Genomic DNA, 17,223 nt, shown 5'->3' on the forward strand with positions numbered 1-17,223 from the left:
GGAAGAAGGGTGTTTGTGCTGACAGGTCAGTGCCATAACTATCACTAATGCTTTCTTTCAAACCCAGCAGGTCTTGAATTCTTTAAAATAACAGTTTTAGCGGATGGATGTGCTTCTTCATCCATCATCATATGAAGAGTGTTCCCTAGGAAAATCAGAGATGTGGGCTTAAGCCTTTTCAGATGGAAGAATGAAAGTGACCCCATGATTCTCCTTTCTCCCAAATAAGTTCTCTGCCTGCTCTAACAGAAAAGTCCTTGCATCTCATCTTACTTCCTCTGCTTTCTTAAAAGCGCAAACTGTGCATCTCCTCCCTGCTTGTCAATTAGGAAGGGTAAAATATCCCTTTCTTTCAAGCTGAAGTTTTTTTACTGGAGCAATTCCTGGTACCTGTGGAACTGTAGCCCCAAGAACAGTGTGAGATCTCTTCTGCTTTTGCTGGCCCTGTTTTATTCTTGGTTGGTTTTTGGATGTGTTCCACTTATAGTGACTGCTCTGAGTCCTATTTTGGAGCTGCTGAGTCTCCAGACATTGTGTGTGATGCCCAGGATAGACCTGTGGTGTCTGTTCCAGTGTCTGGGAACATGACAATGACGAGCTACAGTACTGTTTATTTGATTTAATCTTCAATCTGTATGAAATAAATGCATAAAAGACAGAAAACCTAGTGAGTAATAAGAGCAATAAAGGATACACAAAACAGTTGATATGAAAGAAGTCTAAAAATCCTTATTTTCTATAGTTACAGGTTTTTAGGAAGAGATTATATAGCTATTGGTGACATAATCTGATAAAGTGCTTTTGTTGCAAGTGAAAATCTTATGTACTATCTTAGATACAGAAAATACCTGGTGTTTTGAGAGAATTCATATCTATAAAGACATGTTTAGAGTGATGCATTCAGTGCAGTGTAGTTTGCAGAGGTTAAAAAAGTGGCTTTCAGATTGCAATCTGCATGAATAATTTACGTTTTACGTCAAAATGGGGATGAGTCAAAAGCAGGGTCCTAGAGGGATTAGACTTCCAAAACTATTCTCTGCACTTCTATGCCAACAAGAGAAATAAATAGACTGTGATAGAGAGATTGTAGCTGAGAGTAGAGCAGTACCATGGTATGGTACCTGTGCTGAAAAAGGCAAGGTTAAGAGATGAGAGATTCCATTCTTGGACACAGTGCAAAGTGCTGCACACCTTTGAGCAGGAATAATTGGCAGGGGTTTGGAACATGTGAGTGCTGCTTAGCATGCAGAGGAAAGCTACTGACAGGCTCTTCATGGCTCATAAAATCACTATGCCAGCTCACTGCCACTGGAAATGCATAGGTCCATTGGGAGCTGTTCTCCACCAGATAGGTAATCATGCTCATTTGGCAAGACGCATTTAGACTGCAGCATGGCATGCCTTGTTTTTCATTGGAAAACAGACCTTTGTGGTGTTAGGAAAAGTTTAAATGGGTAATTCACATAGTAAAGGCAAGGCTGATGGAAATTAATTCCAGGTGCAAAAGGAAATTAAAGGGAAACAACTGAACATAAGATAATAGAAGAACAGAAAATAATCCATTTTCCTGAAAGAAAAACAAGGTGTTTTTTTAATTGAAAGTGTTCCCATTTGGGTAAAGAGTAGACATAAGTGCTCGGCAATTAGAGGAGTTGTTCAGGTTTCCTGTCATTTCAAAAAGACATATGGTGTGTCTGCATCTTGTGTTGAACAAAGCTGCTAGAATAAGGTCCATGCAGCCTGAAGGATATTTGGGGTGCATGTTCAAAAGAACAGGAGTTTGTTGGAAACTTATCTGTAGCATAAAGACTGGTTGGATGTGGGTTGGCAATGAGTAGCATTATATTAGGGGGTTTTATTTATATAGAGTTCTTGTCATTTAAGAATATGACACATTTAGTTAATTGCATCTTTAGGGCCAAGATAATTTTCAGCCTGTTACTACAGATTTGTGCAAATGTAACAGAAAGCACAAAGTAGCCACTGGAGCTTCCTAGGGAAAATGAAAATCTAGCTTTGTGAAGTAAATTTCCTTTTGATTAAGATAATCATGTGTCTGATTATGAAAAATGAGTGTTAAGAAAAGGTGTCAGAGAGAACTTGGTGTGATTACCAGTGAGGAAGGTAATGTTAAAGACCATCAGTGGGATGGGTGGGCTTCAGCAGTGAAATCACTCTTTATACCCAAATGCTGTAATAGTGGGTGTTTTGTTTTTTTTTTAAATGGAAGCTGTGGTATTACATATCAGCAACATTAATAGATGAAGTGATTCCCAGACAGTGGTGGGAATGACAAAACTGGCTGTCATTCTCCAGGAAAACTTCATAAGTTATGTTGTCTGTGGGAGGGCTTTTGATCTGCGTGCTGTGTGCTGTGCTTCTCAAATCCAAAAAGTAGGTGACCGCTATGCTGTGTCTTACTGGACTTTCTGGAAATCAACACCCTACTGAAAGATGTGGGAAAATCATAAGAACATACAGAACAGGTTCAAGATGGCCTGGTCTCTTCCTTTCTTTGTAATATGTTTGAAACATGTAATTTATTTTTTTTTTAATATTACTTGGATGCAAAGTACTTCAGTTTGTGGTGGCATTTTTTCATTAAAACCCCAAATCTTGCTTAAGCCCTATATAAAGTCTATAGGAACTTCAGGATTTTTAAGAGCTACAGTAAAATCTTGAGAGCTGTCTCACAACCAAACAGCCTATGAAAAACTCTCAAGTTTAGTTTCCCCATTGCTAGCTCTGAAATGACAGGTTGGAGAGAAGAAAGTGGGAGGGGAGTGCATCACCCTCTTACTGTAAGAGCAGGTCCCAGGATTTCTTTGTGTCTCAGAAAGGTCTCTCATATCCTGGGAAAAAAAATCAGAACAAGTTCCCAAAAGCACTGAGTATCAGCAGCACCCGTGACCCATAAACATCACATTTGTGCACCAGCGTCAAGATGAGATCTCTGCAGTGTGACTACAGGTACTAATGCACACGGCTGCTCCCTCTCCCAGTTCAGCAGACTGATCAGGCTGGGACTGCTGGGACTGCTTTCCTCTTTGAAGACAAAAAAAACCAGAAAAAGAGTGCAAGGTCTGGGTTACTTTCCATTCCTGCAAGTACCAGCTTTTTTGGGAACAGCAAAGGTGTGAAATCAGCCTACGGAGCCTGCTGTCAGCAGTGGGTGTCGCAGCCCACAGCCAGTCAATAGTTATTATGAGCCAAAAAGGCAGAGAAACCCAGCCAACTTGAGCAAAAGATGCAGCAGCAAAGAAGAGCGCAGAATTCTGGCATTTGCTTCTTGCATCGTGGTCTGCTTTTATTCTTGCTGTATTAAAACTGTCATGGCTTTATGCTAATGTGGTTTATTCCTAGCCAGTGATTATTATGCTTTGAATTAGCAGTGCTCTTGAGAGCATTTTTCATGGAAAAAAATCATGTCCTTCTCAGAAATGCGAATGAGAAGGAAAAAGAGTGGTTACTTGCATTAGCTTGGAGCTGTGTGTGTGTTTGGAGAGGATGAAGGAGAAGGGACACTTTCATGACTGATGCCAGGCACTGCAGGACTCTGAGGCCACAGATTTGTGTGTAAGACAATACTGAAATTCAGGGAAGAGCAGTCAAAATATGGAAATGGTTTTGACACTGTGTTTGGCTTTCAGTGAACCCACCCTCTGGGTAAATTCTTTTTGACTCCAGTGTTAGTTTTGCCTGACTGTAAATCCATACTCATTTACCCTGAGTGGAAAAAGCTTCCCCAGGGGCAGTGAGAGCACAGCTGGTGTGAGACAGAGTTGTGTTGTGAAAGGAGAGTGTCTTTAAGGGGTGTCGGTGCTCCAGGAAATGGCCTCAGCAATACCAGTTAGGACCAGCTAGCAAAGAGAAGTTGTTGCACCTCAGAGATTTCATAACGAAGGTGCCTGGGTAGCAGAAATCTTGGCTCAGTGATGGTGAAAAGGAGAGGGGGTGAGCAGCAAGAGGAATTTCAATATGTTTCAGCTGTAGGTCTATTAGCAGGAAGCCTAATTCAGCAGTAGCGGCAGTAGCATGTCATTCCCAGTTTGCTCAGTGGGCCACTTCCTGTATCCCCAAGTAAGACCCCAAAGACAATACCAGCCCGTTGCTCTTAGCAGCATCTCTAAAAAATAACAGCAGTGGAACACAGTGGGATCTTAGGTGCTTGAACTAGTGGCGTCTCAAAAACAGAGGAAGGGGAAATGGAGTGGTCCCTTTGGATCTGCATACAGAGGGCAGTGGTCTGCTGGTCTTCAAGGCCCAGCAGGTTCCAGTGAAATCAGAAAGCATTAGGAAATTTCTGATTTCCTCTTCTTTTTACCCATATAGTTTATTCAGCATAACCAGGCAATTCCCAGCCTTGATACAGCATGTCCCAGCCCCTGTACAGGACAGAGCCTTGTAATGGGTTCTTTGGATAAGAAGGTATTTCTCCAGGCAGTCAGGCACAAAGAGCTGGAACAGAATGAAATGCTTTGGCCAGATTATCTTTTATTCCCTCTGCTTTAAATTGAAAAGAGATGTTCTCAGAAAGGTCTGTCTTTATTACCCCAAAGAACAGCAGTTTTTAACCATTTCCACTGAAATATCTGGGCTCACTCTATCTTTCTGGCTAGCTTTTTCTTCTTTGGAAAGTTACAGGCAGCTGTATCTGGCACTGATATTTTACAGGAAAAAAATGATTATGTTGCATGTTAACATTCAAAACAAACAAAAGAGCAATAACATAATAACCAACCTTCTTGCAAAAACCTGAGGGACTCAAATAGTAGTTCAGTTGGAGTTCTGATAATGAAACCTCCTTTGTGTTAAAAATGCGTCTCTGGCTGTTCCCATGAAAACCAACCTAAATTTGGCTCACTTAAAGCCTTGAAAAAATTTCCATTGAGATACATAAGAATTTGCCAGCCAAAATCTCTGGTGGATCTGTCAGTGTGGAGTGGGCGTGCTCATCCCTTCAAAGCAGTGTTCTTGCTGAGGTTCCTGAGCTCAAGCTCATGCCTGAGGTTAATATTTAAAATACGAGTGGTGAATAGAAACATTGGGCTATTGTCTTCAGAACAGGAGAGGTGACAATCTGAATCCTGTCTTTATGGATCTGGACTGTGTGTGCAAACCACTCAAATCACTGTTAGTGGCGGTGTCACATTACAGCACATGTCTGGGAAATGGTATCCCTTAAAAAAAAAAAGTTAAAAAATCCACACCAACAACAACTTTAAAAAACCAACCAAACAAAAATAACAACAACAAACCGCACAAAGCCCCTGCTTGTATTCTGACTGAGCTATGCAGCTGTGGAACAGAGACAACCTCTCATGTTGCTGGTACCTTCCCTCTGTTGGTGCTTTCTTTGTGGTCCTGGCTTTTCTTTCTCTGTGCCTCTAATGACTGAGATGTTGTTTCCCAAAACTATCAGCATAAATTTTGCCTTGCAAATGTGAGACAGGGGGACCAAGTGACCCTCCCCAGACCTCTCTTGTTTTCATCAAGTAGGAAGGATAATTTAAATTCTTCAGGGATTTTTTTTCAGTATGGAGGCTATCATGATGTATTATAGTGTAAAGATAGCAGATAACTGAAATCTTACAAACAGAAGCTCAGTGAAAAACTCTATCCCCTTTAAGGGAATTCGGCCCTACGTGGGGACTGTATTGAAATTTAAAATTAAACGTTTAAATGTTAAAAGCTAAGCATAAGAATTGGAGGGCAGTGAGTGGGCAGAAAAATGGAACTAGACTTGAAATAAAGACACACTACAAGAAAGACACTGGAGGAGGGCTGGTAAAGGTTGTGGAGCACAGGTCTTATCATAAGGGTCTGAGGCCCGAGAGATTCTGAGGAGAAAAGGAGGCTCGGGGGGACCTTATAGGTCTCTAGAACGACCTAAAAGGAAGGTGTAGCCAGGTGGAGGTCAGTCTCTTCTTCCAGGTAACCAGTGGTAGAACTAGAGGAAATGGCCTCAAGTAGCACCAGGGAGCTTTTAGATTGCTTATTAGGACAAAGTTCTTCATGGAAATGGTTGTAAAGCATTGAAACAGGCTGCCAGGGAACGGGTGCAGTCACCATCTTTGGAAGAATTTAAAAGATGTGTAAGTCCGGCACTTGGGGATGTGGTTTAGGAGTGGGCTTGGCAGTGCTGGGTTAACAGCTAGACCCCATCTTAGAGATCTTTTTTATCCTAAAGAATTCTATGATTCTATGAATTTTAGCACCCTCGCTTTCACTAGGAAGTTCTAATGTAGCTCCTTTTTGTAACCCAAGCAATTTTAATGGACACAGTAATGGTACCAAAGGGTCATTATTTGTCAGGGTCCTTGCTCTTAATAAATATTAGTAAAATGAAATGTTTATGTCCACTGCAATTAAAAAAAAACCTTTTAATATTTCTTTTAAATTATATTGCATCGGTTTTTTTGAACTTTCTTTTCACCATTCTCCGTCACACTTCCCCAGGAATGGCTGATAGCTGAACTGCCAGCTGTCTAGAGCGATGTAGAACAAATTGTTAAAAGCCATGATTTTTATAACATAATAACCCATATTCCTGTTGAATCTTGTTGCTACTAATGTTCTTTACAGTAGAGTAATGATTTCACTAAAAGAAAAGGAAATAATGTTAAAATAAGAAGGACTACAACTTTTTCCCTTTGTTACTCTTCTCTGTGTCCATGAAAAATTTTGACCATCTGTGTGTTTTTCTGATAACTTATTAAAGCATTTATTTCACTTCCCACCTTCCTTGTGTTTTTCTCTTTTTCTTGCCGAAATTACAGCTGAAGAGGTGGAAAGACTGGCTGCAATGCGTTCAGATTCTCTCGTACCTGGGACTCACACGCCTCCAATCAGAAGAAGGAGCAAATTTGCCACTCTCGGGAGACTTTTTAAGCCATGGAAATGGAGGAAGAAGAAGAGTGAAAAATTTAAGCACACTTCAGCAGGTAACAGTTGCGTTGCGGTCGGTTTATTAATCTGGAACTTTTTGCTCATCAAGGCTGAAAATTTGTAATACAGCCAGTTTATATGTATTTCAACTCTTGAAGTTTGACTTGGAGAGATTCATCAGATTCTAAGATCTTTAACTTTGTTACAAACTTTTTCTTTAAAAACCTCAAAATGACACATTAGGTGCACTGCAATTAAAGCAGCAGCTCACCAAAGCTGCATTTTCAGGTTCTGCTACTAGAGCTAGAGCCTAACCCAAAAGAAAGCTTTAAATATTGATTCAGGAGATTATGAATAAAGGAAAAATCAGTATGAAAAGATAATGCTAGTGGTCGATTTAGCCACATTTAATCTCCTGTGAGAGCTAATAAAGGAGTGAGAAAAATACAGGATAAAGAAGTTGCCATTGTGTTGAGTAACTTGCATAACCAGAAATTATTCATTCCATTGGGCAGGAATGATGTGTCCCTTTTTTTCTGAGAAAACCGAATCTCAGTTCCTGCCACGCTCCTCCTTTTGCCACTGCTTTCCTGCACTTCTAGTCCAAGACCCTTTTTTATTAAAAAAAAAAAGGAAACTGAAAAAAAATGGATTTAAAATGTAAATTGGTCTGAGCAATAATACCAGATGTAGGTATTGTTGCATGGTTGCGTGGTGAAAGCTCTGCAATCTGTTTGGAAGTTTATTTTCCTTGTTTTTTCATGATGGCCAATAATTACTACATTTGGTTCTGCAAGTCTTTAGCCTGGATTATCTGTGAGAAAACATGGAGTTTCTCCAGATTTCTTCTAGTTTTCACTAGAAAGAAAGCAGTATCTTGCTCCTTCAAGTGTCAGAAGTGGCTTGAGTTACAATCAGTTGCTTTTCTGCACTGTGTATTGCACAGTGGAAGGTTTCAGGCACTACTTGGGTGTATCTGTGGCACACCAAATCCAGTACTCCTGAAAGTGGCCCACAATGGGGTGAGAAATCTCATTGAACTAAGTGTAAATTCTTGAATGAGTTTAAATGCAGAATAAGTGTTTTCAGAGTTTGTACCTGAATTAGTTCTTTACTGTGTGCTGTTTAGGCTGCTTTCTGATTTGTCAGCTAAAAGCTAATGAAGTGGAATAGATGGCTATATCACTCTGAGTGATGATCATATTTTTTGACTGGACAGCTGAGAATCTATTGTCACCAAAAATGACATCTTTCTGCTAAACAAAAGACTTACCTTTCATGTTCTGCATCAGTCATAACCATAGTGTAGTGTAGTAGGATTTCCATGAAAACCATAAACCGTGCAGCTCTTAGGGATATGTGGACACTGTGGTGACAACTGCTTTGAATCTAGTTTCAGCATGCTGCCTTGGTTGGTTACAACTAGGAGAATAACCATGGTTGTTCAGGAGGTACCATGGGTGGCCAAATCTTCCCTACAGTTGATTTTATGGTTTCTGCAGCTCCAGCTGATGAGGCTGAGCTGCATACTGCTGTGGTTAGACTGACTGGTTTGAAGCTGGATGGAATATGGCTCCATCGTCCACTCTGGGCATTACAAAAAGTATTGCTAAGATTTGCTCCATTACCACAATACTTGGAAAGTACACAGTGATTAAAACCAGACTGAAAACATATATTTTCTCTTCTCAAAAGAATAGGAAGTTTTACCAGACATGCCAGCATATCTTCTCCCCTAGTAAGAGTGAGTTCAGTATCTGAAAAACCAGTTTAAGAGCTGGGTCTCCAGGAACATTTGTCAGTCACAGTACCGGATTTGATCTCAGTTGAATACAAAACCTTTCTTTTTTTTTTCTGAAAATTTTTATTTCTAGTAAGTTAACAGTATCCTGAAGCTGCTCTGCAAAATTGGTATTCCTGTCAGCTCCCCTGCTACTAACTGCAGCAAAATTGACAAGGATGTCAAATTTGCTGAGCACAAATTTGAAGGCAGGGATAGAGATTTGCTTCTAGACTATGTGAGAGCTGGGACCCCACAGTTTCCATCATCCCCAACCCTGAGGAACAGGAATCCACCAGCACCCTACAAGACCCCCCAGCAAATAAGAAGCATTGGTTGAACCTTGGATGTGTAGTACAAAAGATTTGACGCATGGAAAGCTAGCATTTTCATGTCAGCATTTTTATGACCTCTTGTCTAGTACCTCTGATCTCACTGAGAAAATATATTTAATCTTTATAATAAATCAAAGGACAAGCTTGTGAGATGGCATAATGAGAGCCAGCATGAAACTTCATAATACAGGCTTATTTTCTTCTTGTGCACTGATAAATGTGACACTTGGAAAAAAACCATTCCCATTAGTATCCTACAGGCATGCACCCAAGCTTTCCCACCTGCATAGAACATCAGTAATTATCAAAAAATAGATACTAATACAAGTATTTTATTAGGCCCTTATTTGCTGCAACAATGGATTCAATTATTTTAAATGTCAAAAGTGGTAAGGGTCAAAACACATGGCCTAAGCTGATGAAATTTCCTCTGAAATTAATGGGAGATTCTTCTCTGAGAAAGGACAAAAAGAAAGAGTCAAGCTGATATGTAAGGTTGAAAGGCTGTCTTTTTCTTGGTATTTCTAAGTGCTAACATTTTATATCTATATCTTTATCAGACTAAAAGCTCTGCTTAGTTATTCAGAGATGAATGTTTTAAAATACAGTTCAGCAGTCAATGAGCAAAAAACCTTTTAGGTGATAGGAAAAGTTATTTTCTGACACCTGGTAATTGCATGAGGTGAGACAGTATGTAATTTGATTGATGGAGAACCTCAGTGTTAGGCTTACTACATATGACTCCTCTCAGCACATCAATACTCAAATGGTGGTATTTGAGCATAAGTCCCCCATCCTCCATCTTTGTTATTGTATTGTCACTGACAAGCAGAGGGTCAAAAGGTTGTTCATGTTTCGTAGAGTTTGTACGTTTATAGGTTACGCTGGTTTTGGTATCCATGTAGTGACTTTGCAGAAGGGTCCAAAGTCTGACATTGCCTTGGTACTGACTTGGTAACAAAGGTAGGAGTCATGGGTTTGATGTGGGCATTTCATGCCTTTGCCTCTCAGCTGGTCTCTGTGAGATCACCATTAGGTGTTTCATAAAGCAGCCAGAGCAGGTAGAGAAGATCACGGGTAGGGTGATCTGTGTGCAGATGGGAAGCACCAGATGAGCCATTGGGTTTGATCTGAGCAACCTCTTCTGCTGGAAGGTGGTGTGTTAAGGAGGTGTAAGGAATGTGCACTGTGAATGAAAGATGGGCTTTGGCTAGGCATGATCTTGGAAAACAGGGAGATTACACTCTGTGGGGGACACCAGTGTACCTCAGCAGGAGCAGAAATAAGTTAATTCTCACAGTTCTCGTCCTGGACAGAAGTGAAGTTCTCACCAGCACAATGTGGTTTTCAGTGTCAGGTCTGCAAATCATTTTATCAAAGAACATCCTATTGGAAGTTTCTTGATGGTTGATGAGACTCCCACAACACAAACTCTCTGGACACTGAAGTTCCATATACAGGGACTTAGACAAAGATACCAAACTCTGCCACACTGTTAATCATGCTGCAGTGAAAGGTATGCTGTATGTTTTTAAACTTAGCAAAGATTTTTACATGAAGTGTGGAAGCCTTTATTTCCACGCAGGACCAAGGCCCTCTCAACAAAAATGTGAGGTATTATAAAGCTGGGAGAACAGGCAAACTTCTGAATGTTGATTCTGTCTGTTGAGAGGATGGTTTCTTGCAGCTGACAAGGAGCAGTCTCATGGCAGAAGAAGCCAGGAAGAAACATCATTTTCTATACTCAAGCACATTTCCTTGGCTGGATGCAGCTGGGATGGCTCTAGAAGACTGGTCAAGGTTTTAAAAGCCAAATGAGGCTCTCTGAGAATTAGCAAAGCAGATAGCAAGAGAGCAAGCTGACTGTCTCCACTGCTAGACCTTTGTCATTTTTTTTAATACCTTGATCTTCTGCTCGCCTTGCTATGAACTTGAAAAATGTTCCTGGGTGTGTTGCTGTTTTATTGCAGTGCTGTACACATACTGAAATGTCATTTCCTGGAGATGTTTTGGAGAAGGAACTGCTTCTGAAACCAAGAAGCTTGAGGGGAAATAGATTCTGCACTTACTTGAAATATTTTTGAAGGTTTTTTATCGCTACTTTCATCAAAAGCCAACTGTTTGCAACCTTTCAGAAAAAAAGTGTTTTGGCTGCTTGGAGGATTTTGAGTAGAGAAAAACATCTTATTTTGTCATTTCCTATTTCTGGTGACCTTCATTTTAAAAAATTGGTGCATCTGTCTTCCACCATCCTTGCTTCCTGAATCACAGTGCTCAGGCAAAAGGGAGAAGGAAGCAGGTAACTTGTACTTGAAGGACACTAGTTGGAATAACAAGAGAAAAGTGGGAAAGAAAATCTTTTGAACTCAGCCTTTCCTCCTAGGTACATTGAAACCTCTTTCTATTTGTGTCCCAGTTTCCCTTCCTAGAAATACTTACAATCCTCCTCCACAAGGCAGTGATCACATATCAGTCCTCTGGTGCCACAGTTCCCATCCCAAAATCCATGGGTGAGCTAGCGAGCCATGTCCTGGTCTGTGATCAGGGAAGACACAACTGTGACTTTCTAGCCTCATTCTTGGGGTATCCTCCTGAGAATAGGGAAGATCTGCTCCTTTTTCATTTAAGGCTTCATTGGCTTAGCTAAAATTGTAGAGTTTGGTGTTCAAGAACCTGTCTCAAGGTGTAGGACTAGGGAGTTGGAAAGGATGAAGACTGGGGCTGAAGTAGACAAGAACATCAGAAGAGCCAAAAGGCAAACTATTTTGAGCCAAGCATCATGAGTTGGCTTGGGGGAAAAGGGCATTCAGGGCAGGTCTGTGGATTGATCTGCTGCCTAAGGGCCTTAAGACTATTTTAATAGTTATCTGTGCAGAAGATGACAATCTTCTCTTGCTAGCAGTTACTCTGTTAAGTAGGAATATAGGAGGTCTACACTCTGGATCTAAAATTTAAGCCAAAGAGTGTAGACAATGCCTACATTGGATTTTTTCAGTTTACTTTTTGGGGAGGGTATAACATGCTCTTCATTTGCTTTCACTCTCAAACCATTTAAAATACTAAGTGAGCCTCAACAAAGCTGACTCATCCAATTTTTAGCTGTCTCGCTTAATATTAATTCTGTGCCTGAATCTTTTCTTTTTCCACTTGTTAATCCTTGATGCTTTGTTTTTCCCAACCAGAATTTTTTTAAAGATACCCTATAAAAAATCATATGTCAGTGTGTTTATGTAAGTTAAGTCTCCCAGTCAGCAGAGGGGATTGCTTAAATTGGCAACACTTACAGGCAAGGATCTTTCAGTGTTTCTGATAAATAACATGAAGAAAACAAAATGTGGTAAAGCTGTTCAATTAAACAAACTGTTATTCATAAACCATGCCCAGATTATTTGATTCCTACTGCTGACTGTTTCTAATTACAACAGGTAGATATTTTAAACTTTTCTTTCACAATATTCCTGTTGGGAGACATTCAATCATATGTTGCCAGTGCTTCTTTTAAACCTTCTGCTTTGCCAGTAATTGCCTCTTGTGTTTTTTCATATAAAACCCTTAGGGTATTAAACTGGTCATGCAATTTAGGTGAGACCTTGCCTGGGGAAATAAAGAAGAAGCACAGACTGCAGACATGACTGCCTCACCCCTGCCTGTACTTCTGGGGAGGTGGTCTATGGGGTGAGAGACTTGGTGTGGTTTTCCCAAGTGCCAGGTTATTGACATCTATCTGCAGAGATTCTATTTTTGTTGAAAAGAGTGGTTTTGTTTGGATTATTGTCTAACAAGGATAACTGTTTTAAAGCACTTTATGGTCCCATTCTGTTGTTCTGAATTTTATTTCATTTCTGCTGTGGTCCCATGTGAAAAGTATTAATATTTCAGTTACAATTCCTCTTATACTTTCAAGTCAGACTGTCTCTAGGTTTAGATATGGAGAACAGAAGTAATTATGGTTTTTTCTTCCCTGATGCTCATATTCTGATGACTTGGAAATATAATTCTGAATTCTGAATCAGTGCTCAAAGAGAGAGCAGGGTGTCCCTTCCAGGCTAGCTAGGTCTGAAGCCACCCTGAAGCCTGAAATACCTCAGAGTCCTTCCTGTTCTCCTCCATGACAAAGCCTGTTAATATTTCTGTGAAAACCCCTAGGGACCCTTTTGAAGTGAAACAGTAAGCAGGTGATATGGATGCTGGTCCAAGCCAGGTGTTTTTGCTGTGCTGGAGCAGCTCATACAGCATTAAGGCATTGCTAGATTTTGGGAGAAGAGAGAAAAATTACACTTTTATACAACTAAGTCCAAACTTGCAAAAAAAAGAGCTCTGGTTTTATTAAAAACCAACAGTACCACTGCTTTTCAGAGTTAGAAAGGGCTGCTATGTTCACTGTGTTGTGATTATTTGAGGGAAGCACAAGCTGTCATTGTCTGAAGAAAAGCAGCATTTTGCAGGAACTTGGGCTGTTCCTAAATGCACATTGAATGAAACAAATATTTTTACATGAAAAAAAAATTATATTTCAGTGTTTTCTAGTATAATCTGAGAAGAGTTTTTATGTAAATTTGCATTTCTGTTTGAAATTGGAACCAGATATTATTTAGTATTGTTAAAAACCTGAATTTCAAATATAAAATGGCCTGGTAGACAGGAAACCATTTGTACCATTTGTATCTTAGGTCTGTTGAAGTGTTACACTGCTTGCATTCAAGGACTGAATAAAAATTAAAATCCATACACAGTTCTATTTTTTGCATTGATCCAAAACGGCACACTTCATATGTTCTGAATTTTGAAAGTGAAAAAAAAATTCTAGGATTGCATATAACTTCTTTTTGTATGCACTGACATTTTCTTAATGTCTTTTGAGAAATTGGCAGAAAAGTGTACCAGAATTCATGCAAAACTGTAGACAACGTTTTAAAAATTTCATCTTTTGCCATTCTGTAGAGGGAGCAAAACTATCTTGTGTATCTGCTTACTGCTGTGGAACCAAAGATTCACAGAGATTTTTAAGGACTGAATAAAAATTAAAATCCATACACAGTTCTATTTTTTGCATTGATCCAAAACTGCACACTTCATGTGTTCTGAATTTTGGAAGGGAAAAAAAAAATTCTAGGATTGCATATAACTTCTTTTTGTATGCACTGACATTTTCTTAATGTCTTTTGAGAAATTGGCAGAAAAGTGTACCAGAATTCATGCAAAACTGTAGACAACGTTTTAAAAATTTCATCTTTTGCCATTCTGTAGAGGGAGCAAAACTATCTTGTGTATCTGCTTACTGCTGTGGAACCAAAGATTCACAGAGATTTTTTAAAGCCAGTGGTCGTTTTCAGCCTCACAATTAGATAAACAGCCCAAAGCTAAGGTGGCAGAAGAAACTTAATAGCAAGGGAAAGTGATGGCTTTCGGTGTTTGCCTCCATTGCTGGTATTTTAAATTGTCAGCATTTTCAGATTTGTCATTTTAAGGAGATTAAAAGAATGGAAATGCATTTGGAAGTTGCAGATCTGATTTGTACAAGGAAGGCAGTGAAAGCAGTTGTCTATTTTTATACTTGAATTGCCAACTGGAAGCTCCTAGTTCAAGAATGGAGGAAACAATCACTCCCCTGGGAGCGTGTATTCCACTACAGAGCAATATCACTGTGTCTTCCTGAGATGTGCTGCAGAACATTTCCAGGGTTTAAGAAGTGGGCTTTCCTTAGCTGGGCTGAAAAATGCATTTAGGGATTGTTCTACCCCCGTGCCAGCTGTAATGGAACATGTGAAACGAGGCCTCTAAATGTGTCCCTTCTTACAGGAAAGACATGTTTAATGAGGCTGTTTGGTTTTTATGCTAATTACATTTCCAGCTGCTGTGTGAAGATTATATGAGGCCACCCAAACTGTAATGCTGCAACATAATTCTACAACAGTGCATTCATGTTAAAATAATATTATACAATTAATCCATTAGAAAAAGTACAAATTGTGATGATTGAAAATAGATGCTGTTCATAGCATAAGCTTCTTCATGGCATATGGATTAGAGAACAACGGCCTTTGGAAATGTGTTAAGTGTTTTAGCAACAAATCAGCAATAATGGAATATCTGGCTGTGGGGAGAGAGAATGTGTGTTTGGAATAAGCTCATTCTTGTGTAAAAAGTTGTTGTACCTCCTCAGTTTCTATTGCCATGGCTCGTGAATGGAGGGTCTTCATCAGACTGTGTCCTTACAGGTTATTTTAGAATTATTTCGTTTAACAGCAAAATGGGTTGAAGCTGTATTTTATATTCAGATTGCATGTGAAGCATGGATATTAATTAGTATTTCTCAGACCGCTGGCTTTTGTTCTTTGGGTTTTCACTGCTTTTGTAAAGGGACAGGAGAAAATCTGAACATTTCACAGTGAAACGAGGCCACGAGGAAATGTGTCTTCACAATGCTGCTTTCACTGAGAAGTGCTGTTGAGGAAGTTTTATTCCTAGAATACTGTTCTGCTCCTGCTTGGTGTTTCCCGCAGGGGGGAAATGAAGCAGGAATCCCCGAGGCCAGCATGGCAGAACCTCGAGCGAGTCCTGCTGTGACATGTGACCTGTGTTGTGATTGGGAAATGGGTTGGTTTGGTCATGTGAGCATGCAGCCCAGTGGGTCTAGTCTGACAGGGCTTTTTAATCACGGTAGTTGCCCTTTATTTCCGTGTCCATGAGCTGCATTAAAAAGGCACATACAGTTAGATATATAGGGTATTGGCAGCAGGGATGAGAATTCCACATTTGCGGGGGTCTGAAACATGGATGGCAATCACCCAGACACAACCATTAACTTCATGAGCTCTTTCCAGGGATGCTGGGGTTAGTATGTTGAGGAATAATAAATAGTTGCTAGAAAGAGAAACTAAATTGCCCTATATACAGAGGTTTAATAGGAAAACTCAGATTATGAATTGGAAAATCAAAGATAGCTTCATGAAGAACAGATTCATAGAAACCTTGGTCTAAATCTTTTTTATTCTAGGGCTTGTTTATACATTGTAACTTGAATTATTTAAACCATAAATATGAAACATATTAGATATAACATCATAAACCCTTGGGTGGATGTTTATGCAGTTCATAAACTCATTCATTTTATTTTAATTCATTAGAGCTAATTTAGTTCTGAATTAAAGTGTCCACATAAGTGTTTAATGTGGCATTGGTGATCCTCCTTGAATCTGCAATTCAGATTGCTCTTTCTGAGCACCCATCACAGTGGAGCTAATGTGAAGGAAAGAGTAGATCAGACAACCTGAGGTGTCACGAGAGATGGGTTCTAGAGACTCTATTTGGTGAAAGCTGCACCTGGCTACTTGAACTGCCTGAGGGACTGGGCAAAGGAAGTCCAAGGTGGTGATTAGAACAGTTATTGATGAGGAAAAACTGTTGTGTTCTCTTCCAAATTCTGCTGCTAACCCGTCCCAGTCTTGTTGCAAACAACACCTGTAGATACTGGACTCTTCAGTATTGCAGGACTTAACTGAAATTTGACCAGGTCTTTTTTTTTTTTTTTTGGGGGGGTGGGGGGCAGGGGTCAGTCTCTCTATGTGCAGGGTTTCTTCAGACCTGCAGCTCAAAAAGTCAAGTAATTGAGAGAGACTTTGGAATTATGGTAATAAAAAGGATTTCTAAAAGACAGAAGAACATCTTGGAAACCAAAAACATGGGGGAAAGTACTAATTCCTTTTAGAAGTTGAATTCCCTATTACATACAGATATTCTGAATATTAAAAATTTGCTTTATTGATGCACTTTCAGAGGAATGTTTCAGTTCCACAGTATAATGTCTGTATAAAGAAGTAGTTAAAAATAAGACTTAATTTGGTTACTATTTGTTTGTGTAGGCTGAAGACATAATACTGTCTTTAACTGCATCTGAATTGCTTATTATCTACAGGATATTCCACACTTTTAGGTAAAAGTAGTGGTGGAATAGATGCATTATGCTGAACATGACTTGCTATTTGTTCGTGCTAGAGTAGCAGGTATATGTTTCTAGGTTGAAAAATGGAGTTTCTCAGTCTCTTATTTTGCAGATGAGTATGCATAGGTGCATTTTTGAAGGACAGACCTTCTATAAAAGGACAGTTCCTCTATAAAAGGTTTTAATTTGGTAATTAACACTATCAGTCATTTATGTCCTCAGAGTTCTATTTGCATCTCTTCAAGTTAATCTGGCAATCCAAACAATTCTATTTATCA

The 17,223-nt window shown here is 39.6% G+C and overlaps 1 protein-coding gene across 10 annotated transcripts in view; it reads left to right on the plus strand.

Annotated features, from left to right (window-relative positions):
* Positions 1 to 17,223, plus strand: part of PHACTR1 (phosphatase and actin regulator 1) — a 302,048-nt gene that overhangs the window by 175,768 nt on the left and 109,057 nt on the right. For all 10 annotated transcript variants that reach the window (XM_039712149.1, XM_039712146.1, XM_039712154.1 and 7 more), the window contains one exon: positions 6,780 to 6,944. In XM_039712149.1, the coding sequence (XP_039568083.1) occupies positions 6,780 to 6,944 (165 nt within the window). The remainder of the gene's footprint in view (positions 1 to 6,779; positions 6,945 to 17,223) is intronic.

The sequence above is a fragment of the Passer montanus genome, unplaced genomic scaffold (assembly GCF_014805655.1).
Source record: "Passer montanus isolate IOZ18808 unplaced genomic scaffold, ASM1480565v1 scaffold26, whole genome shotgun sequence".
In the NCBI taxonomy this organism is placed as follows: domain Eukaryota; kingdom Metazoa; phylum Chordata; class Aves; order Passeriformes; family Passeridae; genus Passer; species Passer montanus.